Here is a 23,158-nt window from a genome sequence, read left to right as displayed (position 1 = left end):
TACCAATATTATGAATTTTATCAATTAAAACTAGAACGGATTTTATATTGATTCCATGTAAGGAATTAGGGACTTAGATACGCTAAAGAGAAGATATATTGGAATGAAATGAAGAAAAGTATGAAGCTGAAATCGTTTTTTATCCAGAATTTTCTGCACAGCTTAAGTTTTATTTCATGCTTATCTCCCTTCGGTAATGTTATTTAGCCAATTAGCCTATAATCTAAAACTCTGACTAGTCACAAAGTGTACGTTAATATATAAGAAATATCCAAATATCCAGTATTATATTAATTTAGAAAAGAAAAAGAAAGAAAGTGTTTGATTAGTAGATCAAAATGTATTATTTGAGTAATAACCAATCGCTTTTGCGGAGCCCTTTTGGAATTGACCCCATCCTGTTTAACTAGTCTTTACTTTGCGTGAATAAGTTAACTTGCTCGTCAAGAATTGACGTTGACTTGTATTTTTGATAGTGTATTATGAATTATCTATTGTCTGGCTTCACATTGATCAGGACTCATAAACCCAAAAAAAAAAAAAAAATATCAGGAAGGAAATGAGAAGAATTGGGATAATGTCTGGTTATGCCTCGTTTGGATCTTTTTTCATATTTCTTTTCTTCTTTCTCACTAGCTTCAGAGCTTCTGCTCAAGATCCCAATTACGTATACCACATCTGTCCAAATACGACAAATTATTCAAGAAACAGCAGTTACTTCACCAATCTCAGGACCCTCTTGTCCTTTCTTTCTTCCGACAGTCGCTCTTTCTCCAACGGATTCTATAGCACCGCCGCAGGTCAAAATCCTGACGTGGTTTTTGGACTTTTCCTTTGCCGCGGTGACCTCTCGCCGGAAGTTTGCCGTAGATGCGTCAACTTTTCCGTCAACGACACATTAAATCGGTGTCCAAATCAGGGAGAGGTCACGCTCTATTACGATGAGTGTATGCTCATATACTCTAGTCGGAATATTCTCTTGAACTCTTCACTTGGTAGTGGAGTTATCATGTGGAACACCCAGAATGTTACATCGAACCAAACAGGGTTTATAGATTTGGTGTCATCCACGATGAACCAAGCCGCCCTCGAGGCAGAGAATAGTTCTAGAAAGTTCGACGCAAGAAAAGTGAAGTTTACGGCATCACAGACTTTGTACGGACTTGTTCAGTGCACTCGTGATCTGACGACACAAGAGTGTTTGAGCTGTCTGCAACGGACCATCAATCAGTTACCTACTGACAAAATTGGGGGAAGGTTTCTTGTGCAGAGCTGTAATGCAAGATACGAGCTTTACGCGTTTTACAACGAATCCGCCGTTGGGACACCTCAACCGCCGCTGAGTTCAGCTCCTCCTCCACGGCCTGGTCTGTATATTCGCTTTTACATTGAGATATAATTCAATATATCAGCGGTTCATATGTAATCTGAGATCCCAAACTGTTTATGTGAATATAGGAAAAGGAGGAAACTCCACTGTCATAATCATCTCTGTTGTTGTTCCAATCTCTGTGATTATTCTTCTTTCCGTAGCTGTGTTTATTGTCCGGAGAGCTAAGAAAAAAAAGACGATTTATGAGACGGAACCACTTACTGAAGGTAAAAATACTCTCTTTTTTTTTAGAAAAGTTGAATGAATATTCTGTTGTGTTCTAATCTTATAATTCATATGTTTCTACAGGCAAGGATGATATTACAACTGCAGGCTCACTTCAGTTTGATTTTAAGGCTATTGAGGCAGCGACAGATAAGTTTTCGGAAAGTAACAAACTTGGTCAAGGTGGATTCGGTGCAGTTTACAAGGTATTGCCATTGCATAGAGGCTTCCACTGTATTTGTTTTTATCTACAAGTATAAACCATAATAATACATTAATATATGGCGGTTTAGAGTTTTGAACCTTGGAAACGTTCTAACTTGTGTAGTCTGTTGCTAAATACCTCACCATTTTCTCTGTTTATAAATCCTAATGAATACTAACTTCTACAGAACTCTATTTGAATACTTTCTCATTTTCAGTATTAATCTTTCAGTGCAATTTCCATACTAACAGGGTACATTTCCTAGTGGAGTACAAGTTGCGGTGAAGAGGCTATCAAAGACATCAGGACAAGGTGAAAGAGAGTTCGAAAACGAAGTTGTTGTTGTGGCAAAGCTTCAATATAGAAATTTGGTAAGGCTACTTGGTTTTTGCTTGGAAGGACAAGAGAAGGTACTTGTCTACGAGTTTGTGCCCAACAAAAGCCTCGATTACTTCCTTTTTGGTTAGTTAAGTTCAATGCTTAACCTAAGAAATATTTTTTGGAGCTGCACGCGAGTCTTTGTTTTCAACATTTTAAATACACATGTGCAGACTCTACGATGCAGAGCCAGCTAGACTGGACTACACGATACAAGATCATAGGAGGAATTGCTAGAGGGATACTATATCTTCATCAAGATTCACGACTCACAATCATACATCGTGACCTCAAAGCGGGTAACGTCCTCTTGGACGCTGATATGAACCCCAAAGTTGCAGATTTTGGAATGGCGAGAATTTTTGGAATGGACCAAACAGAAGCCAATACAAACAGAGTAGTTGGAACCTAGTAAGTTTTCCATTTCCACATATTGCCTTGAGACGTTTAACATGCTTCTATCAACTCAAAGCTTTGAGTGTTGCCACAGTGGCTATATGTCTCCCGAGTATGCGATGTATGGCCAATTCTCTACGAAATCAGACGTCTACAGCTTCGGGGTATTAGTTCTTGAAATTATAAGCGGCAAAAAAAACAGCAGCCTCTATCAAATGGATGGTCATTCTGGCAATTTGGTTACATATGTGAGTATTAGTATACACACCCTTAAATCTTCAGATTTTCTCCTTCATTTAACAGTGTACAACGTTTTAACTATTAAAAATGATCAATAGACTTGGAGACTATGGAGCAATGGGTCACCGTTAGAGCTTGTGGATCCATCCTTTCAAGAAAACTATCAAACAGACGAAATTACAAGGTGCATCCATATTGCTTTACTATGTGTTCAAGAGGAAGCTGAAGATCGTCCAACAATGTCAGCAATCGTCCAGATGCTCACTACTAGCTCTATTTCTCTTGCTGTACCCCAACAACCTGGATTTTTCTTTCGAAGCAGGGATGAACAAGTAGGTAAAGTAGGTCCATATGTGCATACGTCTGCTCTCTATTCTGTGGGCGATGCTTCCATTACTAGTGTAGATCCTCGTTGAAGACAAAAGCATTTCATCACTGTAAAAGTTATGATATATGATTCTAGACTCTTATGCATCGACTATATACAGAGATTCATGTGTATTAAAATTATTTCCATCGTTCCATTTCGGGTTACGTGCCCGGCAAGTAAAGTATGCTTTCCTTCAACAGGAATTCATCTCAGTGATCTTTGACACATTTTGCTTCTGTGGAAGGATGCACGGTGAGCTATTAGCTTAAATTTGAAAATTCAGATATGAAAGGAAAAAAAACACATACGGATACTCAACTTCTGTCTTGCACACCTGTTCTGAAACCAAGACCAAGACCAATAAAGAGACAAGAGTTAAAAAAAAAAAAGGAAACTGACTTTGAAGCTCAATTGCTTAGTTTTGGTTTCCCTTCTAAATATGTAAATTAATAATATCGTGACGTTAATTAATAACAACGACTTCCTACTAAGATTAGGATGACACTTAAGCTTATGAAATATGAAACAGAGGATTACTACAGAGCTTTTCTTTCTCAGTTTTCTTTTCAGGTGATTCAGATAATGTGTGTGTGTGTGTGTCTTAGCATATCTGGTTCTTATCAATTAAATCAGAAGTTGAATTTTCTACAAGAATGGCCATGCACATTATTAAGAAAAATTGACTAATTTGAATTATTATGGGAGACATGAGATCTTTAGGTTATCCTGATATTAGGCTTTTGTATCAAAATTTCTTTTATCAATTATCGGTTTGTGAAAGACTATAAATATCAAACATCGCTTTCAACGAGGACTAACACACGTGATCGATATGCTAGTAGATGGACCAGTCTGCAATCTCTCAGCTAATGGGTTTGCCTCGGATTTGACCCTGAAGACAAATCCAGGTGGGTGAGGCAAATCCAAAGTAATCGAAGTAGTAGTGAGCATATGAAAAACTGTAGACATGGTTGGACGATCTGAAGGATTTTCTTGAACACATAACAATCCGATGTGGATGCATCTAATGACTTCATTTCTGTCATAATTCTCCTCCACGGCCGGGTCTACCATTTCCAGCAATGATTCATTGTTCCAAAGCCTCCATACCTATATTCAAGTCATTTGTCAAGAAAATAATGTTGAGAGCCCATGATCATTGCTAAAAAGAAGTAGAAAGGTTTTGAGATATATGGCAGTGGAAATTTACTAACATATGTGACCAAGTTGCTTATTGAGCCATCTTTCTCGTTGAAGCTACTATTCTTTTTTCCAGCAATAATCTCCAGAATCAATACTCCAAAGCTATACACATCAGATTTTGTGGAGAACTGTCCATTAGTCACATACTCTGGTGGCATGTAACCGCTACAAAAATACAGCGTCTATAATTTTCAGCTTTATCCCCACAACAATAAGGACACAAAAAATTATACCTAAAATTTGACATTTTCTTACAATGTTCCAACTACTCTTCCTGTGGTAGCTTCAGTTTGGTCCACTCTGAAATTCCTAGCCATTCCAAAATCTGCGATTTTCGGGTTCAAATCAGCATCTAAGAGAATGTTACCGGCTTTGAGGTCACGGTGTATAATTGTGAGCCGTGAATCTTGATGAAGATACAAAATCCCTCGAGTAATTCCCTCGATAATGTTGTATCTTCTTGTCCAATCCAGTTGACTACTCTTCAGTGGGTCTGCACATATTCCATGTATCGACCGATTAGACTATGAGATAAAAGAAGTAAGGTTCAGAGAATATAAGCCTAGAGTATATTATATGTTTCTTACCAAAAAGGAAATAATCGAGACTTCTGTTGGGCAAGAACTCGTAGACTAATATTTTTTCTTCTCCTTTGACAGAAAACCCGAGAAGCCTAACAAGATTTCTATGTTGAAGCTTTGCTACAAGAAATACCTCGTTCTTGAACTCTTCTTCACCTTGTCGTGACGTTTTAGATAGCCTCTTCACAGCAACTTCTGTTCCATTTGGAAACGTTCCCTGCCAATTCATATGGTCTTCACATAATTATCAGAATATGTTTTATTTCTTTCGCACCAAGTTTCTAACACAAATAAGTACTCGAGACAAACCCTGTAAACTTCACCAAATCCACCATGACCAAGCTTGTTATCTTCATGAAAATTACTTGTGGCCGCTTCAATTGCTTTATACCCGTATTGAAGTGAACCTAAAGTTGTAATATCATCCACAGCTGCACAACGAAATTGTATAACATATATAGTGTTATACTGCACAACTAAACATTTCTATCTCAACTTCGTATTCTTTTACCATTATCTAAGAAGAACATAGAAAGAGACAAACTCATCGAAGATCTCTACTATGTTTTGAAAAACTTTCTTTAACTAAAACATAATTAAGGCAACTCACTCTCAGTTGTAAATGCTCTGTACGCTTTTCTCCTCCTATAAAGAGCAAATCCTAGAGCAAGCAATAAGACAGGAACAACGACAATTGCCACAATGATCCCTTTAGAAACCCTTTTGCCATCTGCACGAACCCAAAATCACAAGTGCATTGTTTTGGTTAAGGACCAAAACAAAAACAGAGGAGAGAAAAACTTCTAACATGGTTAGATATGGGTATAATTATGACCTGACAACAACAAAAAATTATCTTACCTTTCTCACGAGGAGGAATATTATCGAAAAGCCCCAAGAACGGATAAACCTCCCATCGAATGAAACAGCTAGGTCTCGAAATAGCACCTCCTTGTCTCCCACGGCAACATGACCTATACTCAATCACGTTTTGTTGAAGACACTGGTTGCAGTTTTGAAGAGACAAGTCTTTACTGCATTGCACAACACTATAAAAATGGGAGATGGACGACTCAAGCTTTCGTGTCCCTGCTGCGTAGTACAAAGAGGAAGCTTCGTCTATCAGACCAACCATCAAAGCCTCCCATGTAATTTCCAAATCCGTGAAGTTAGCTTGAAAATCTCTTGTATAGTTCTCATACCGCAGAATTTCAGTACCTAGCGATCCGTAAAACGAGCGGTTTGAGTAGCGTACAAGACAAAGTGTTCTGTCCAATCTCCAGTCTATACCTTCAATCTGGTTTGTACAGTTCCGTAACAATCTATCAGACGCAGATATGATACAATCAGAACAAGATTGTGTATCAGTGCCTGGGACACACATCCCTAGACCATATGCTCTGTTTGGAACTTGTCCCGTCGAAGTCGTGTAGAAACCGTTGTTACCTGTGACGTTAGAAGGAAGAGAAGAGAGCATGACTCTGCGGTTTAAGTCATAAGTACCATTGGGTGTGAAAAAACCAGATCTTTCAAGGCATATATCTGCAGAAACAGGAACAGAGCTTATGAACACAACAAACCAGAAGATTACTAACAAGTCGTCCATTTTGGTGACTTGTTGTTTAATTGTCTGAAATTAAAACATTGAATCTTGAAAGATATAAACTTTTTTTAAAACAGAGATTTGAGTTCTCATTTTTCAATCTCTTCTGTTGTACAAAATTGACCAATTGCCATTGAATATTCTAACTTTAGACTTTGGAAGATGATCAGTCGATGTCTGTGATGATGTTACCTTCAGTTTGGCCTTCAGTTTGTTCACACTTCACACAACTTTCGGTTAGGTTAATTCGGTTTTATAATTTCCGGTTCAAGTGGAGTGAGGTTTTAATTTAGGGCATATATGTAACAATAAAAGAGTTGTGAGGTGATTTTGTAATTTCTGAAAACTTGGAGAAGAAATTTCTTTATTCCATCTTACTGGACGACACATCGAGTGCCTCACCGGAATAACTAGTGGGAAAATGGATGCCGGAGCTGAAGCTGATGTGGATCGGCCGGTGGATGACGATTTGTCTGCGGCGGAATATGGATCGAATCATACCAGCGCCGAAAGATTGGAGCCGTCGTCGTCGTTGAAGCAGGGGGAGATTTTGAGAACCCTTGCTACGGTCGAGAAGGATTCGCAGGCAATCGCAGAGAGCTTTTCTTCTCTCTTTGCTTCCCTCAGATCAACTCTCTCTGAGGTTAGATTACGCTTCTTGTCTGAACAGATTTTTGTTCTTCGGTTTTTTCCATATCGTCGCCGAGAAAAGTTATGACATTTGGGGCGAATTAAAGTCTAGGGTTTAATAAATCCATCAATTTTCGAACTTTGGAATTTAGGGGTAGGTTTCGCGTCTTACTTTAAGTTACAGAAGTGAGGTCTACTGGATTCTGGGTTTTTTTTTGTTTAGTTTCAGTCTTGATGTTCTTGAGCTCTGCAATGATGGTATATTCTCTGTAGCACAAGATAATGTGATTCTTGGTTTGACGAAGAAAAACTTTGCTAAGTTTGATTGGCACATTTCGGAAAAATTGGATTTTGAACTGTTTGTATCTGTGGAAACTGTTTCTCTCTGTTAGTATGGCTTGTTGGATTAAAAATCTTATTTTGTGAGTCTTCCTTGATGGTGTTACAGGCTACTGGCAGCTCAGTTGAACACATGAGTTGTTTTGGTGATGCAGCGGGACGGCTTCAGGAATCCGGTAAGAAGACAGACTAGCCTGTTTCGAGCCTAACTGGTTTCTGTACATCTTTTTAAGGAATAAGAGCAAGAGATTCAATTTTGTCATTTAGAAATGAACGTTTTTCTTTGTTTTATGGATTTGCAGCTCTAGATGCAGCCACCAAAGGGAACCGGTACATAAACTCTTGCCTCAGGTAGATTAAAAATGATCTCAGTATTACTCTTATCTGGTCATAGAGCACACTGAGTTTGTGTCCAAATATGTTGCTTAATGTGATTCCTTAGCTTTGACCTCTAAACTGAGTTTTGCATCCGATATGATTTTTGATTTTCTGTTTTTGGGCTCAACGTGCAGATTAAACGAGGAAATTAAAGGCGTTGAGAATCTGGCGGCTCGGTTGTATCCTTAATATGGTTCTTTGCGTGTCTGCCATGTTTGTCTTAATGTTGAACACAAAGACATATCAATTCAGCTCAAAGCTTTCATAATTGTGGTTTAGTCGGAATTTGTTGTACAATTCCTTGATAAATCAATATGCAGAAAGCACCTGAGGAGAAATGTGGATGTTCTTGATACGGCTGTGAACAAACTTCTCCGGCCTCCATGAGAACAAGTCAGCAGCTTTCACGGACTTGGATCACTTAGTTCTCGTACATAAAGAATTTAACTATAAGTTTGTCCTTTTTTTGTTTTCTTGTGACTTTAGAAGTGAATATTTTCAGTACGGTCCATTTATTTGAACTAGAATGCTGTTTATTTTGTTTTTTTTTTCATTTGTTTAAGAAATTGTTATATCTGATATGACATGATATGAATATGATTTCTATTATTGATATGGGCTTTTTGTTTTCTAGAATTCAATTCATGATGTTTGTAGAACTTACAATATGTTATAAAAACAGTAACCATCGGTATAAAAGCGACATCATCATTTTTTTACCGCTAATTTTACCGATTAGCTACGCCACTGACCTAGTTTCTGATTTTATTTCCGGACGGTAAACCCTCAACTGAATAGGGTTTTCTTTTTAGAAACGCCAAAGATTGGGGATAATTTGTAATTATTCAGTTATATGTATTTAAAAAGAAAGAATGCCAAAATTCAAAACCCTATAAATATACACGCTTCAATCTCTCTGCCCTAAAGCCTACTTGCCGGTTACTGATTGTACTGATTGAATTAGTTTCTTCGGAGCTCATCAGATTGATTTGGTATAATCGCATCGAATTTTTCAATAGTATGAATTAATTTATGGATTTAGGGCGAGAATTCGTTGGTTGCATCGTAAAGTAGAATTCTTTATTTTAGAATCGACGTTGTGCTTCAATTGATTTTACATTTTAGCATGTGGGTTTGTCCAAATTTCAATTTTTATTCCTTTTATTCATGCTTTGATTAATTTTTCATAGAAAAACCATCGTTTCTTTCAGGTTTGTTGGTAGTGTTCTGGTTGAAGCACTTAAGTTCTGAATCATGGCGATTTTTTCGAATCCGGAGAATGCATTAAAGCGTGCAGATGGTAAATTGCAACATTGTTGCCTTTTGGCTCACTTCGTATGAAATTTTCTAGTTTTTTGTTTCACCATGAGTTTTTAGTTTCTGGGTGTATGAATGGACATTGTTTTTTTACGCGATCGCAGAACTTATCAGTGTTGGGCAGGAACAAGATGCTCTTCAGGTGCTTCATGATCTCATTACCTCCAGGAGCTTCAGATCTTGGCAGAAACCACATGAACAGATTATGTTCAGATATGTGGAGCTTTGTGTTGACTTGAGGAGGGGCCGGTTTGCCAGAGATGGACTGATCCAATACCGTAATTCTTGTCAGCAAGTGAATGTGACTTCCTTTGAAGAAGTAACAAAGCATTTCCTTCGTCTTGCTACGGAGAAAGCTGAGCAGGCTCGTAGTCAGGAGGAGGCTCTTGATGTCGATGACCTTGAAGCAGATAAAAAGCCTGAAGATTTACAGCTCAGTACTATTGTAAGCGGAGACAAGGAGAAAGATAGGTCTGACCGTGAGCAGGCGACAATATGGTTCAAGTTTTTGTGGGAGACGTACAGAACAGTTCTTGAGATACTGCGAAACAACTCAAAGCTGCAAGCATTGTATGCGGTTAGTTCTGCTTCCACATTATGTTTGCTAGCTAATTTATTTGATTTTCTTAGTTGGTCAAGACTAGTGTGAGAAAGAGCTGGTTAATTCACTTTGCATCATTATCTTGTAGATTACTGCGCATAAAGCGTTCCAGTTCTGTAAGCAGTATAAAAGAACAACAGCTCTGCGAAACCATCAGAAATCATTTGGAAAATCTTGACAAATACAGAGACCAGAGGGACCGACCTGATTTTACAGAACCTGAGACCTTGCAAATTTACCTGGACACAAGATTTGAGCAGTTGAAAGTTGCTACTGAGCTTGGAATTTGGCAGGTACATTTGTGTAATATGCAGGCTCTGACTTTCTCTAGTCGATCTTTTCCACTGTTATATTGATTTACACTTTCTTTTTGCAGGAGGCTTTTCGCTCTGTTGAAGATATATATGGATTAATGTGCATGGTCAAGAGAACGCCCAAGTCGTCTCTGTTGCCGGTTTATTATTCCAAATTGACTGAGATCTTCTCGATTTCTTCTACCCATCTTTACCATGCTTATGCATGGTTTAAGCTGTTTAGCTTGCAGAAAAACTTCAATAAGAACTTAAACCAGATGGATTTGCAGCTAATAGCGTCATCTGTTGTCTTGGCGGCGTTATCTGTTCCACCTTTTGGTCAGGCTCACGGTGAATCCCATTTGGAACGCAATTTGAGGATGGCCAACCTCATAGGATTTAATCTTGAACCTGAATTTGAGGGCAGAGATATGGTAACATAAATTAGCTTGTTGTTTTGCCGTTTATCATGTTACATCCTTTGTTTCCTGTTTGCTTACTCTAATTCCATCTCTTTCATTTCCAGCTTTCCCGGGAATCACTTCTGTCAGAGCTGGTGAGTCTCTTGCCGCTCTGCTTTATAGTTTGCATTGTTTACTCTGTGACATTTTCTTGTGTTGATGTGATCTGTGTTAGAATAGAACACATCTGATTCGAGTCTGATTTTGTCCTCAATTAGGTTTCAAGAGGTGTTTTGAGCTGTGCAACTCAGGAGGTCAAAGATCTTTACCATCTCTTGGAGCATGAATTTCACCCACTTGATCTTGGTTCCAAGATTAAGCCTTTGTTGGATCAAATTTCCAAACTCGGTGGTAAGTTGTCATCAGCTCCTTCTTTACCAGAAGTGCAGCTCTCCCAATATGTTCCCTCTTTGGAGAAGCTTGCTACTTTGAGGCTGCTTCAACAGGTAAATTCACCCATGTTTTTGATCTGCTGTATATATTTCTGCATGTACTTACAAGTGTATGTTACAATTATTTTCAGGTGTCTAAGATGTATCAGACGATAAGAATTCAGTATCTAGCTCAGTTGGTCCCTTTCTTCGACTTCTCAGCTGTTGAGAAGATATCATTTGACGCTGTGGAAAACAAATTTGTGGCCATGAAAGTCGATCATGTGAAAGGTGTTGTAATTTTTGGAAATCTGGTGAGCCTCTCTGCTGCCTAATAACAGTCATCCCCTTCTGCAATAGAGTGGTTTAAATATAATTTTGGTTGATGTTATTTTTGTTTCATTCAACTATCTGTGTATCAGGGTACTGAGTCTGATGGGCTTAGAGATCCTCTGGTTATTTTTGCTGAGACGATGAACAAAGTACGAGCGATGTTGTTTCCTGCTCCAAGTAAAGCATCAAAGCTAGATGACATAGTTCCAAATCTAGGGGAGACTGTAGAAAAGGAGCACACAAGACTTCTTGCTCGGAAATCAATCATTGAAAATAGGAAGGAGGAACAAGAGCATCAGCAACTACAGAAGGTATATTTCTCTAAATGAATTGAAGCATCAATAATACTTCTTCATTATCGTTGGATCACTCGAGAGGACAAATTCTAGGTTCTGTGTTCTATTTTTGAAGGAGCGTGAAGAGGAGCTGAGCAGGCTTACGCTTCTGAAGCTAACCGAGGAGGCGGAACAGAAAAGACTTGCAACAGAGCTTGAGGAGAGGAAGAGACAGAGAATCCTTAGGGAGATGGAGGAGAGAGAGCTGTCCCTAGAACAAAACAGAAGTACGATGGAGAGGGCCATGAGGGATAAGCGCAAGGAAGGTCAAGAAAGGGAGAAGAGGCTCCGGAAACTTGTCAAAACTATGGATTATCTGGAACGAGCAAAGAGAGAAGAGGCTGTCCCTCTGATTGAAGCTGCGTATCAGCAACGACTGATAGAGGAAGAAAGAGAATTTCATGAACGCCAGCAACAGGTGAACTTGCATCTTTATATCTTGGTTCTGAGTTAAGTAAGGAAAACAAAGGTCCTGATAGTCTCTTATGTGTTTGTGTAGCGTGAGGTCGAGCTCAGTAGGGAACATCATGAGAGTGTGATGGAGAAAAACAGGTTGACCAGAATGTCGGATAATAAGGTCCGTTGGCTAAGTCGAGTTTTCATATGCTAAATATCCAGTTTTTTCTGTTCTTATTGTCAAGCCGCTCAAATAAAATCTTTATTTCTAGGAAATATTCCAAGAGAGAGTGATTAGTTTTCGACAAGCCGAGTATGACAGGCTAAGGACAGAGAAAGAGGAGCGTAGGAAACTAGAAAGAGTTGTTAAGAGAAAACAGATATGTTATCTGAAATCCGTAGAGGAAATGATAAAAAGGTCCTCCTTCTCATCAAGAACCTCACAACGCTGATGCATTTGCATTGGAATTTTGGGTCTCAACGCCCATAGAAGAAGTCTCAACGCCCATAAAAGACATTAGTCTTTTTTTGCTCATTAGGCATTGGTTTTAGTGAAGTTTTAAACTTCTGTAAGACTCATTTTTGTGCTACATCTCGATTTTTTCCTTCTTCGTTAGCTTAGACTTTACAGTTGGTTTTTTTTGTCTGTCAACTTTTTCATTCTGAAGTTTGCTTCCACTTCAAGGTAATCAGTATGAAACTTCATTTTAACTGTGGTTTCTATTAGAAAGTATTCAAAAAAAATTGATTAGACAAACAATAAAATATAAAAAAAGAAAGTTGTGTTTAGTGTTGCTCAAGTCCTTTTCAGGACACAATCATTTGTGAGTCAGACTCATGCTTCTTTGTTCACCATTTATACTGAGTCTAGCTTGACTATTACTCCCACTATGAATAAACATGTTTTTTAAAATAAAAAATAAAATCTAAAAGTAGCTTTGGATTCCACTAGCTAATATTTGATATTAGCATGACACTCACAAAGTCACATCAATCGGAACCTTTTTCCCCTTTCTTAACCAGGAATCGGTTTAGTGATCGCTAAACCGAAATACCGGTTTTTTCTCTCAAGGATCATCTGGTTGAGGCAGCTTGAGTCCAGCAAAGTCTTTGACAGTGTAACCAATTCTCTCAAACTTCCCTACTTCATGACTCTGTCTGAATTTCAGATACTCCGAACACTTAAACGACTTGTAGCTCCTGCAATTTCCCTCCCCTACCAATTCTTGTGGCGCAAGTATCACTTTCTCATCCTCGAAACAGAGAAAAAACGCCAGGGAGACTCTGTTCACCAGCTTTCTCAATACAACTCGATGTTCAGACGATCTCAGCCGTCCGTTGCTCCACGCCTGCATAAGATCTCCAATGTTAACAACAAGCAGATCCTCGCATGGATTTATATCAATCCATTTCTCTTCCTTAGACCTCATCTGAAGTCCACCCACTGAATCTTGATAGACTATTGTTATGCAGCTCATATCTGTGTGCATCCCAAGACCTTCAACGAGCTCTTCTTGCTTTTCTACATCGTGTGGGGGCGTGTAGTTTACCAGTCTTAAGTATCCATGGCAATTGCTAAACTCATTTTGATAGAATTTCTTCCCGGTTTCATCTCCTAAGGTCATCATCAAGAGAATCTTCACGAGTCTTTTGGATAATTCTGCCATTTTAGTGCCATACTCTTGCAGTGTTTCTCTGAAGAAAAACAGAGAAGAAGTAAGAGGGTTAATAAGTAAAGAAAGAAGAAGAAATTGATTAGTGTCACTGACAACCTTAGCGCTGGTTCACTATGATCTTGGAACAAAACATCTGCAGAAGCTTTTGCAGAACCAGAGAAATCGGGTCCAGAGACAACGAGGCTTTCGAAATATGGAGAGGCAATGTACCGAGGAGTATATGAAAAGGGGCTAAGCTTGAGCTTTGATTCAAGAGGAACATTGAAAACATCTCTGGACAATGAATAGATTCTACTGTACATCTCTTTAGAGATTCCATGATTGGTGACATAGAAAAATCCCCACTCTTTACAAGCCTGAGAGAGAGAAGACAGAACAGAGGACTGAAATGGTTGTGTTAAGTCTAACACAGGAAGCTGCAGAGAGCTTTGAAGTTCAGACATAAATATTATATAATTACTTGTCTTAAGAGCTTAGGGGCAAAGAGTAGGGGTAGCTATGCTATGCATAGGGGTATATATAAAAAGAAAGACATAATAAAAAAAGAAGCTTTTCAGATATAAATAATCTGTCAGAACAAAGCTTTAACAGTAGAATCCACATTTCTGGTTACCTAATTCTTTTGGCTATAGTTTATAACAATTTGACTATGACATTTTACACTTTGGCTATAGTTTCATTGTTTGTAGCCTCATAAGTCAAAAACATTGACTTATTGCTGAAAGTTGTGAAGATCATATCTATGTTCTTAGTGTATGTAAAACGGGAAAAGATTCATGAAACTATATTATTCATAATGGCATATATATAAGAGTTATCTTGTAACTTTTCAGATCATACATCATTCCCCTATGCATCCTGCAGGACCTCCATAGTAAATAGCTCTTACCTAAGGTTCTTTATCCTCATGAACATACAGGGCTCTATAACACTTTGAACTGGACTCGTGTTCCTTCAGACTGTCGAGTGTTGGATACAGAAAATTTCCCATACCATCAATGATTGCGATGTTGTTCACATAGTCAATGATTGTGATATTTGTATATATGTTAAATCTCACGATAGAAGCTTCAAAAGCAGACATCCGTTTTATTTATTTTTTTTTAACTTGAACTGAAAAAACAGAGGAAACTTAATAAGAAGAGATGTTAACCACATGTGCAACCTCCTGGTCCTCCATAAAAGATAGCGTCGTTCTCATACTTTTTTGCTTTGTACCATTTTGGGGTGCTTGAGAACGTCTTTATAGAAAATAGTGATGGCCACGAAGCTTTGCCTCCAATATCATCGACCACTCGAATACCATTCACATAGGCTGCCTTCGAGTGACCTTCACTTGGGAAATGCCCACTTCCCATGCTTGGGCTCTTCTCATTCACTGGACTGTATACTTCTCCTCCATACGATGCCAAACTTGCTCCATCGCCTAAGCCTGCTTTTGTGAACAATGATTTTGGCCAGTATCCAACAATTTCATCGAAAACCAACAACCACCAATTTCCTGTCATACCATCCTGCTTAAACGGGCAATACTTTTAGATATGTAGCTGCTAACTTTGACCTTATATATTCATTCAAATAGACTAGAGAAAAATAATCAACATAGTGCCTCATGTTTTGATAGATTTTGCTCATTTCATGAGACTTCAACTTTCATTAGAGGAAGCCGGTGCTACCTGATAGATGGTGATCCCTAGTTCATATTGTTGGCCACGGTATTCAGAAACTGGTTGAAGAAGGAAGCCGAGTGGGATTTTGGGACTCAGTTGTACAAAACCGGGACATAGTATATTGTAGCAACCTGTCTTGGTAAATCCATCTGCCTGTTTTGTTACAAGACACAGCATGAGAATGGAAGAAAAACTCAAGATGTTCTTCATAAAGCTCTAATAGGTTTCGAGAACATACAGTCCAGTAGGTGTATAAGCGACTGTGATTCCGGTTCAGCCATTCGTATACCTGTGGGATATATTGAATTGTGGGTTCAAAATCTTGAAAAATTCTACTTTCACAATTATTATAATTTGTTAAATGCAGTACAGAGATATTAAAGGGAAATGTAACAAATCTTGACTTACTATCCATCCAGCTCTAATGCCTTGAAACTGTTCTTTATAGCCTCTGGCGACAACAATACTTGCAAGACTGAATTGAGTGGGTGAAACTTGTGGCTCCCAGATGTTAAGGTTTGCCTTTGTTCCATAATGGTAATATCTGTACTCACCCACGGCAAACTAGAATATAAAGAGAATAAATAAGTGATTAATGCTCACTGTATGTGAGAAATTGCTCTATATATATAGTGAAAAGAAGAAGAAGAAGAAGAGAATGTATTAGCAAGGTTAATACATGAAAACCAGTTAAATCAATGTTCTTGCCCTTCGAAGAAACATATCTTGAATGCTTGAATCCGGTGGATTTCAAACGCTGAGCTTGTGTAAGATCTTCCATTGTGGTCCTCTTAACAACCACTGTCCCAAGTGGACAACTTATCCCATCTTGTCCAAACGGCAGAAAATCAGATTTTTGAGAGATGTTGTTATTTATGGTCCATTTAGGTATGGTTGTAGGCCTCAACTGCACAACATCATATGTCATTCCATTTACAAAATTAGATCTTTAGGAAATTCTACTTGAATTTTTATAAAGACTAAAACCTGAATAGAATGGCTCTTGAGCAGAGGATGATCAAAGGCTAGCTGCTTATTAATGTCGATGCAATCCAATATGTCACCATGTTCAGTCTGTCAAAATGCAAAAGCAATAAACTTGAACTGGTCTGAAAAAGAAAGCCTAGTCTGGTCGCATATATAACCAAAACTTATGAACATGATATCATATTTGTAGAAAGGCTAACTTTTACCTGGAAGCTCTTGATTGCAGGTTTATTGATATAGTTGAGTAATCTCACCGGCTCCATTTCCTCCTCTTTCATTGGTATTGTTCTGCGACTCTCGGCAACTACAATGAGAGCTACTGCTAAAAAAATAAGCAAACGAAGCTTCACCAAGGAACTCATGGCAACTATTTTAGAAGTCCAAGGAACCAAGACTCTTAACTATATATTTTACCCAATAGGGTAATGAAGCAGAGCAGCTATATATATATATATATATATATATGGTTTCACATTACTCTGAGAACCATTAATACCAACAAATAACCTACAAAAAGTGACTGACAAGTGGCTATCTTTCTATTAACCTTATGTGGGTTTCTAATAGAGAGTCATTAATGAGCAAAACTTTAAGACACTTTTTACCTTCTTGTATTCTTGTGCTAACGAAAAGAAAAGATTAGAAAAGATTTGAAAAGATTAGACGAAAGATGGACAAAAAAAAACCATCGTAAATCTCCAAGAATTAAACTCTTCATTTACCTTTCTCTATGCAAGACACAAATGTGTCATTTTGTGGGAAAAGAAAAAGAAAAATATAGCCTAAGTCCAAGATATATGAAACGAACCTGTTGAAATTAAGTCTAGCCTTTGAGCATCGCATCTCATTGACAATCCTGAATACACTTCCCTAACTTTAAAAGAAAATTGCTACCATGAAAAGAAGAAACCGAGTTTATAAACTATAATTAGAGCTTCTAAACATTGTCTTCTTTAGACAGAAGACACTTGAAACATAGAAACGATATCAAAAAACTAATAAAACACGGAATCTAGCAAAATCGATGTTTCCGTTGCATCAATTGGTATCAGAGCCGCGCAAAAGCTAGAATTAGCGTGGCTCTGACACCAATCGACGTGATGGAAACCGAGCGATGGAACTATGGACATCGAACTAACTGCAATCAGTGTGTATATATAGTGGTAGAGGAGATTGAGCAAACCATAAACCCTAGAAAGCGCAAGCCTTTTGATGGGTCGGGCTTTTAACGAACCTTATATGCGTCTTTTTATATGAAAAATGTTGAAAATCGAACAGTTAGACGGAAACAAATCAAACAGCTAGCAGGAAATTTATCGATTTGCCTAGAACTTCTAATAACTAACAACTATATATCATGTCCTAATAGTTGTATAGAAGTTTCTTCATCATATTACTGGCTAAATATATATAAACTCTCGAGGAAAGCAGTATCAGGTAATTTTATGATGATTTTGATTTTCACATCTACAATGTGGCTAGTTACATGACTTTTCAGCCAAGAAACATATGTTTTTGAGTTTTTCTCTGTACTTTTAGGTAAGTATTAACTTTATCTATATTCATTGAAACATCCAAGTTTTGTGCTCAAAGTCTTGAAATTCGGATTCCTGGTTATTCATAAAAGCATAAATGAATGATTGAATATATTTCATACTTCTAGAACTTCTCCTATATACCCTGTCTTAAGTTCTTATAGATCTTGAAAATCTTGATCAGATCATAGATATCTGCCCTGTGCAATTTCCAGGACCGCCATAAAATATAGCTCTTATCCAAGGATTAACATCATCATGAATATACTTAGCCTTATAACAATTTGGACTGCTCTCATGGGTTTTTATAGTGTAGATTTGTGGAATCAAAGCTTTTCCTGAACCATCGATGATTTGAATACCGTTTATAAAGGCTGCTTTTCTGAAACCTTCATTTGGGAAATGCCCACTGCCCATAAATGGACTCTTCTTTGTCAATGGACTGTACACTTGACCTCCCCAAGATGCAAGATGTGTTCCTTTGGCTAAGCCTGAAGCTATGAACAATGATTTTGGCCAATACCCAACGTTCTCACCCCCAAAAATAAACCACCAATCTCCTGTGGCACGATCCTGTTCCCGGTTTAAAGAAGATGAATATACAAATTACTTATGGGATGAGATCGCTAGAGAATAGGGAGTTTTTTTTTACCTGATGCAAGCTCAAGTCCATTTCATATTGTGTATCATCGTAAATTGAAACTGGTTGAAGAAGGACACCAAGTGGTATCCTCTTGCTGACTTGCACAAAACCAGGACATCTTATGTCATAGCAGCCGGTCGTGTTATATCCATCTACCTGTTTGAACCAATCACCATATGCATAGCAATAAGACCCAAGAAGTTAAAAAAGAAATATTAGCGTAAACTTTAAGAGTTACTCAACAAAAACTTACAGTCCAGTAGGTATATAAGTGAATGTGATCTTGATATAGCAATGGATTCACCTGTAGTACATATATTTTCTCAAACATTTTTTCTCAACTTAACATTCAGGTGACCTTTAAAAATGAAAAAAAAAAATAGTAGAAGAAGAGCAAGAAACTTGACTTACCATCCACCCAACTGAAATGCTGGCGAGTTGTTCTATAGGACCTCCGGCAATAGCCATGCTTGCAAGACTAACTTGATCTTGTGACACTTGTAGATCCCACAGGTTAAGATTTCCTTTTACTCCATAAACGGTGCTATATCCATAGTCGGCCGTCGCAAACTAGTATCCATATTATATATAACCAAGAAATTAAGAAAACGGAAGCAGAGAAACGGTGTATTATACTTTGTAAAGTAAGAGTTTCTTACATGATGTCCAGTTAAATCAATGTTATTTCTCTCTGTATGAACATGCCTTGGTATATTGAGTCCAATGGATTTCAAACGCTGCGCGTGTAAAAGATCTTGCATTGTGGTCCTTTTAACAATTACTGTTCCGTGTGGACAACTTATCCCCTTTTGCAAAAGCTGCAAGGGACCAATTTTCTCTGAAATGTTGCTTCCTATGATCCATTCAGGTACAGTTGTTGGCTTCACCTGCATAGAATTAGTCAATGTGTTCATAAAAGTCAGTCATTCCTTAAAGAGATTTACTCTATGTATAAAGACTTCATCGTCAATACAAGAGACCGGAAAAGGAAGAGAGAACTCTGTAGAAAGCATAAACCTGAACAGAGTGGTTTTTGAGCAGATGATGATCAAAGGCTAGTTGCTTGTGAATGTCGATACAATCGAATATTTCCCCCTTTTCATTCTAATCAAAATTAAAAATTGGAAGAAATAAAAGGTGTCTTGAAGTTAAAGTACTCATAAAGTTATAAATTCATGTCATGCTTCTTCAACAAGGCAGGTTATTAGGCCAACCTTGAAACTCTTGATTGCAGGTTTGTTGATAGCTTTGAGTTTCCTCTCCAGCTCTTTCTTCTCTTCTTCGGGTGGTATTTCTCGTCGTTCCTGAGCTGATTCAGCGACTAAAATAAGAGTGATTGTTAACAGAATCAGTAACACAAAGTTGTTGAAAGAAGCCATTGTAAACAATGATACTCCAAAAGTTGAGGCTCTTATCTTTCTTTTGTAAATGAGCAATGAATCAAACGAATCAGTTTGATAATGAAAAACTTACAATCAAAATGGAACTTACATGCAAGTGGCTTATAACTTTTCATGGAATCAAATTAATACGAGCGAGTGCATAAATGAAATTAATTGCTATCTTGGGCTTAAGTACGTAATTAACGGTTACATAGAAGTAAAAAGGAAAAGATCTGAGATTTAACTCTTGCATATTAAAACTGTGAGAGGTGAACGTGTCTCCCTTCGCTAAAGCAAACAGAAAAGCAAGCTCGCATAATAACGTCAATTAGAACACATAATTTAGGAACTTCCACTAGCGACTTGAAGTAGGGACTTCTTATATAGACTAAAGAATCAATAAAGTCAGAAAGACAAGAAGGTGATTGGATGATACACTTTTAAAAATAATAGGGGTTTTACTTTTTCTCTTTTAAGTTTCAAAATCATATTTTTCCAATCATATAAAATTTCTTCTTCTTGTTCATGTAATGCTTTCAAGACCATTTTCTTCTTCTTCTTCTTGTAATTTTTTTTCTAAATAAGGCCAATTATTTATGACTTTAAAAATCCGAAGTCCTAATTATTTTAAAGCCAAATTTTGTATAGTACTGCTTGTGTCCTCCTCGGCTACAGTTGATGGGCTTAGATCATCACCATCTAAATCTTTTTTTCAATTCCAGGTTGTCGAAAAAAGAAAAAAAAAGAAAAAGAAAAAGCAAGAACCCAAAGGAGAGTTTTGGGGTCACAATTTGAGTCTTATTTGTGACGCCGATGTTTTATCATGTTCCGATAGAGCAGTATCACCTTCGAATGGACCACGAATATCATTCTTTTGTTATCATATCAACATATGTATCTTATCAAATATTCGTTTTATTTTTAAACTAAAACACAAAAAAAAACAGAGGATATATAGACTTAAATGCATAAATAATTTAAAAGACATGTTCAACTATATGTGCATCCTCCAGGTCCTCCAAAGAAGATAGCTCTAGACCAATAACCTTTACCTATATTCTTTTTAACGTCATAACAGTTTGGGGAGTCTGCGAATACATCTATAGTTGAAGCTTTTGGAATTTTAACTTTTCCTGTAAAATGATCGATCACTTTAAAACCATTCACATAAGCAGCTTTCTTGTAACCCTCGTGTGGGTAATATCCACTTCCCATGCTTGGGCTCTTCTCTTTAGCTGGACTGAAAACTTCTCCTCCCCAAAACGCTACACCTGCTCCATTAGATAAACCTTCAACATTGAACAATGATCTAGGCCAGTACCCAATTGGCTCGTCCCTTAGCAAATACCACCAGTCTCCAGTAATAGGATCCTGCTTAAACCAAAAGCAGTACCTCTTACGATAAGTGGCGATTCAAATTATATTTTGCTTCTGTTTTTTTTTTTTAAGTTTTATAGAGGTCAAAATCAAATAAAAAATTTTGTAGCTCTTAACTATTACATAACTTCAACTTTTGAATGTGAGAGAATTTGAAAAACTTGGTGCTATATACCTGAGACAAGCTGACTTCTATATGGTACTGTTGACCATCATAAGTGGAAAGTGGTTTGACAAGACCTCCAAGAGCGAACTTTTTGCTCACTTGTACAAACCCAGGACAATTTGTATTGTAGCAACCTGTCTTGTCAAACCCATCGGCCTGTTTCCAATTTAAAATTAAAAAAAAAAATTTGATTTAACCGTTGAAGCTAGACCATATTATGAATACCTAATTTTTGTTATTTTTAAAAAACTTACAGTCCAGTAAGTGAACAAAACACTATGACTCTGGTTCAGGAATGGGTACACCTGGGGGGATATATACATTCTTTTTTTTTCAAATTGCAATTTTATAGGGAATTTTAAATTGTTAAGTAAATATTGGATTGACTTACTATCCATCCAGCTGAGATGCTTTGTAATTTTTCCCAAGAGCCGCGCGCAACAGAGATACTTGCAAGGCTGAATTGACCATGTAAGACTGGCGGATCCCATACATTAATGTTTCCTTTTGCTCCGTAATTTTTATATTGGTAATCACCAAAGGCATACTAAGAATATCAAAAGAGAAAGAGAGTAAAATATTATAAGCACAATTAGTTAGAGTGTTAGGGTCTCAACTATGTGAACAAGAAGTGATTCTTACACGATGAGTTATTTCATTCTTGTACTTTGAAGTTGGACGGTAGAATCCTACTGATTTCAAACGTTGAGTTTGTTTAAGCTCTTCAAGTGTAGTTCTTTTAACAATCACTGTCCCAACAGGACAAGTTATGCCATCTTGTGGAAATGGCAAAGAGCTAGATCTTTTAGAGGTGGTGTTATCTCTGGTCCATTTAGGTATAGTTGTAGGCTTCAACTGCATGTGTATGATATTTCAAACCATTTAGAAAGGAAAACAAAAAAAACAAAAAAAAAAGATCTTTAGTTGCTTTTACTTGTGTCTTGTAGAATAAAACCTGAATAGAATGGTTCTTGAGCAAAGGATGATCAAAGGCTCGCTGCTTTTGAATGTCGATGCAGTCGAATATAAAACCATGTTCGGTCTGTCGAAATATAAGGCAAAACAAAATTTTGATGTGAAGGAAAATATGTGATTTTGATAAAATAACAGGGTCCCACAATGAAGTTAAAAGTTGTGGCCATTCAGCTTTTTCTTTCCACAATGCATTGTCCAAGACTCTTGATAAACCCCAACAAAAATTTGGTGTAATTTAGGCCCAAAATTATTAAAAAAATTCTAACATTTACGAAATCAAATATAGAAGATGTAGTTTTATTAAATCAAATATAGAACATGTAGCTTTTATTATATAGCTATACAAAATCAAATATGTTCTGAGAAGAAAAAAAAAAGCAAATTGTATTGTTTAAAATTTGGTACTTCATCGCTCCTACAAAGTCATATAAGCTAGTCAAACAATCTCTTACGACATATAAATTCATTCCCCGTTGCTACTTGATACTTCATCGCTCAACAATTCTTTAACAATTTTTATGGAAATAATGGAAATTTAAGAGAAGAAAAGTTAAGTTTACTTGGAAACTTTTTATTGCAGGTTTGTTAATATGGTTGAGTAGTTTCTCCTCTTCCGATAGTATTGTTCTTTGACTCTCTGTAATTAAAATGAGGGTTATAGTTGACAACATTAGCAGGATAAGCTTTTTGGAGGAGCTCATGGAAAATCAAGGATCTGAA

At 37.2% G+C, this 23,158-nt stretch overlaps 7 protein-coding genes and 1 pseudogene across 11 annotated transcripts; 3 read left to right on the top strand and 5 right to left on the bottom strand.

Annotated features, from left to right (window-relative positions):
• The first annotated feature begins 534 nt into the window (after positions 1-534).
• Positions 535-3,338, top strand: LOC18030937 (putative cysteine-rich receptor-like protein kinase 20). Of its 2 annotated transcripts, XM_006413503.2 has the most exons (7): positions 535-1,367; positions 1,459-1,599; positions 1,682-1,803; positions 2,054-2,264; positions 2,354-2,591; positions 2,671-2,824; positions 2,915-3,338. In XM_006413503.2, exons 1-7 carry the CDS (start codon positions 560-562, stop codon positions 3,230-3,232), a joined length of 1,992 nt encoding a protein of 663 aa, XP_006413566.2. In that variant the 5' UTR covers positions 535-559; the 3' UTR covers positions 3,233-3,338. The 2 variants fall into 2 exon arrangements, 1 of the variants encoding a protein (XP_006413566.2); XR_002896781.1 differs by lacking the exon at positions 2,915-3,338 and having other exon boundaries at positions 2,054-2,173; positions 2,671-2,766.
• A 563-nt stretch (positions 3,339-3,901) lies between these two features.
• Positions 3,902-6,614, bottom strand: LOC18030936 (cysteine-rich receptor-like protein kinase 24). The gene is made up of 7 exons (XM_006413502.2): positions 5,832-6,614; positions 5,581-5,700; positions 5,280-5,401; positions 4,977-5,187; positions 4,645-4,882; positions 4,401-4,554; positions 3,902-4,296 (listed from the first exon to the last, which is right to left on the bottom strand). The coding sequence occupies exons 1-7, from the start codon at positions 6,574-6,576 to the stop codon at positions 3,991-3,993; spliced, it is 1,896 nt and encodes a 631-aa protein (XP_006413565.1). The 5' UTR covers positions 6,577-6,614; the 3' UTR covers positions 3,902-3,990.
• A 327-nt stretch (positions 6,615-6,941) lies between these two features.
• Positions 6,942-8,526, top strand: LOC18030935. Its single transcript, XM_006413501.2, has 5 exons — positions 6,942-7,216; positions 7,652-7,718; positions 7,845-7,893; positions 8,055-8,099; positions 8,241-8,526. The coding sequence occupies exons 1-5, from the start codon at positions 6,995-6,997 to the stop codon at positions 8,305-8,307; spliced, it is 450 nt and encodes a 149-aa protein (XP_006413564.1). The 5' UTR covers positions 6,942-6,994; the 3' UTR covers positions 8,308-8,526.
• Positions 8,527-8,855: 329 nt separating this feature from the next.
• LOC18030934 lies at positions 8,856-12,739 on the top strand (annotated as a pseudogene).
• An 85-nt stretch (positions 12,740-12,824) lies between these two features.
• On the bottom strand, positions 12,825-14,177 carry LOC18030933 (gibberellin 20-oxidase-like protein). The gene is made up of 2 exons (XM_006413499.2): positions 13,800-14,177; positions 12,825-13,722 (listed from the first exon to the last, which is right to left on the bottom strand). Exons 1-2 carry the CDS (start codon positions 14,144-14,146, stop codon positions 13,095-13,097), a joined length of 975 nt encoding a protein of 324 aa, XP_006413562.1. The 5' UTR covers positions 14,147-14,177; the 3' UTR covers positions 12,825-13,094.
• Positions 14,178-14,720: 543 nt separating this feature from the next.
• LOC18030932 lies at positions 14,721-16,778 on the bottom strand. The gene is made up of 7 exons (XM_024148862.1): positions 16,567-16,778; positions 16,361-16,447; positions 16,053-16,280; positions 15,782-15,937; positions 15,612-15,662; positions 15,380-15,526; positions 14,721-15,217 (listed from the first exon to the last, which is right to left on the bottom strand). Exons 1-7 carry the CDS (start codon positions 16,720-16,722, stop codon positions 14,852-14,854), a joined length of 1,191 nt encoding a protein of 396 aa, XP_024004630.1. The 5' UTR covers positions 16,723-16,778; the 3' UTR covers positions 14,721-14,851.
• A 1,183-nt stretch (positions 16,779-17,961) lies between these two features.
• Positions 17,962-20,229, bottom strand: LOC112081907. Of its 3 annotated transcripts, XM_024148861.1 has the most exons (8): positions 20,030-20,229; positions 19,753-19,859; positions 19,556-19,642; positions 19,198-19,425; positions 18,950-19,108; positions 18,792-18,842; positions 18,548-18,694; positions 17,962-18,468 (listed from the first exon to the last, which is right to left on the bottom strand). In XM_024148861.1, the coding sequence occupies exons 1-8, from the start codon at positions 20,052-20,054 to the stop codon at positions 18,076-18,078; spliced, it is 1,197 nt and encodes a 398-aa protein (XP_024004629.1). In that variant the 5' UTR covers positions 20,055-20,229; the 3' UTR covers positions 17,962-18,075. The 3 variants fall into 3 exon arrangements, with proteins under 3 accessions (XP_024004629.1, XP_024004627.1, XP_024004628.1); XM_024148859.1 differs by having other exon boundaries at positions 19,753-20,229; XM_024148860.1 differs by having other exon boundaries at positions 19,556-19,633; positions 19,753-20,229.
• Positions 20,230-20,910: 681 nt separating this feature from the next.
• On the bottom strand, positions 20,911-23,139 carry LOC18030931. 2 transcript variants are annotated; one of them, XM_024148863.1, is made up of 7 exons: positions 22,999-23,139; positions 22,419-22,505; positions 22,106-22,318; positions 21,855-22,010; positions 21,718-21,768; positions 21,473-21,619; positions 20,911-21,291 (listed from the first exon to the last, which is right to left on the bottom strand). In XM_024148863.1, exons 1-7 carry the CDS (start codon positions 23,137-23,139, stop codon positions 20,911-20,913), a joined length of 1,176 nt encoding a protein of 391 aa, XP_024004631.1. The 2 variants fall into 2 exon arrangements, with proteins under 2 accessions (XP_024004631.1, XP_024004632.1); XM_024148864.1 differs by lacking the exon at positions 21,718-21,768.
• Between the last annotated feature and the right edge of the window lie 19 nt (positions 23,140-23,158).

The sequence above is a fragment of the Eutrema salsugineum genome, unplaced genomic scaffold, assembly GCF_000478725.1.
Source record: "Eutrema salsugineum unplaced genomic scaffold, Eutsalg1_0 scaffold_1, whole genome shotgun sequence".
Classification (NCBI taxonomy): Eukaryota; Viridiplantae; Streptophyta; class Magnoliopsida; order Brassicales; family Brassicaceae; genus Eutrema; species Eutrema salsugineum.
This window is presented reverse-complemented; position numbering and strand designations above follow the sequence as displayed.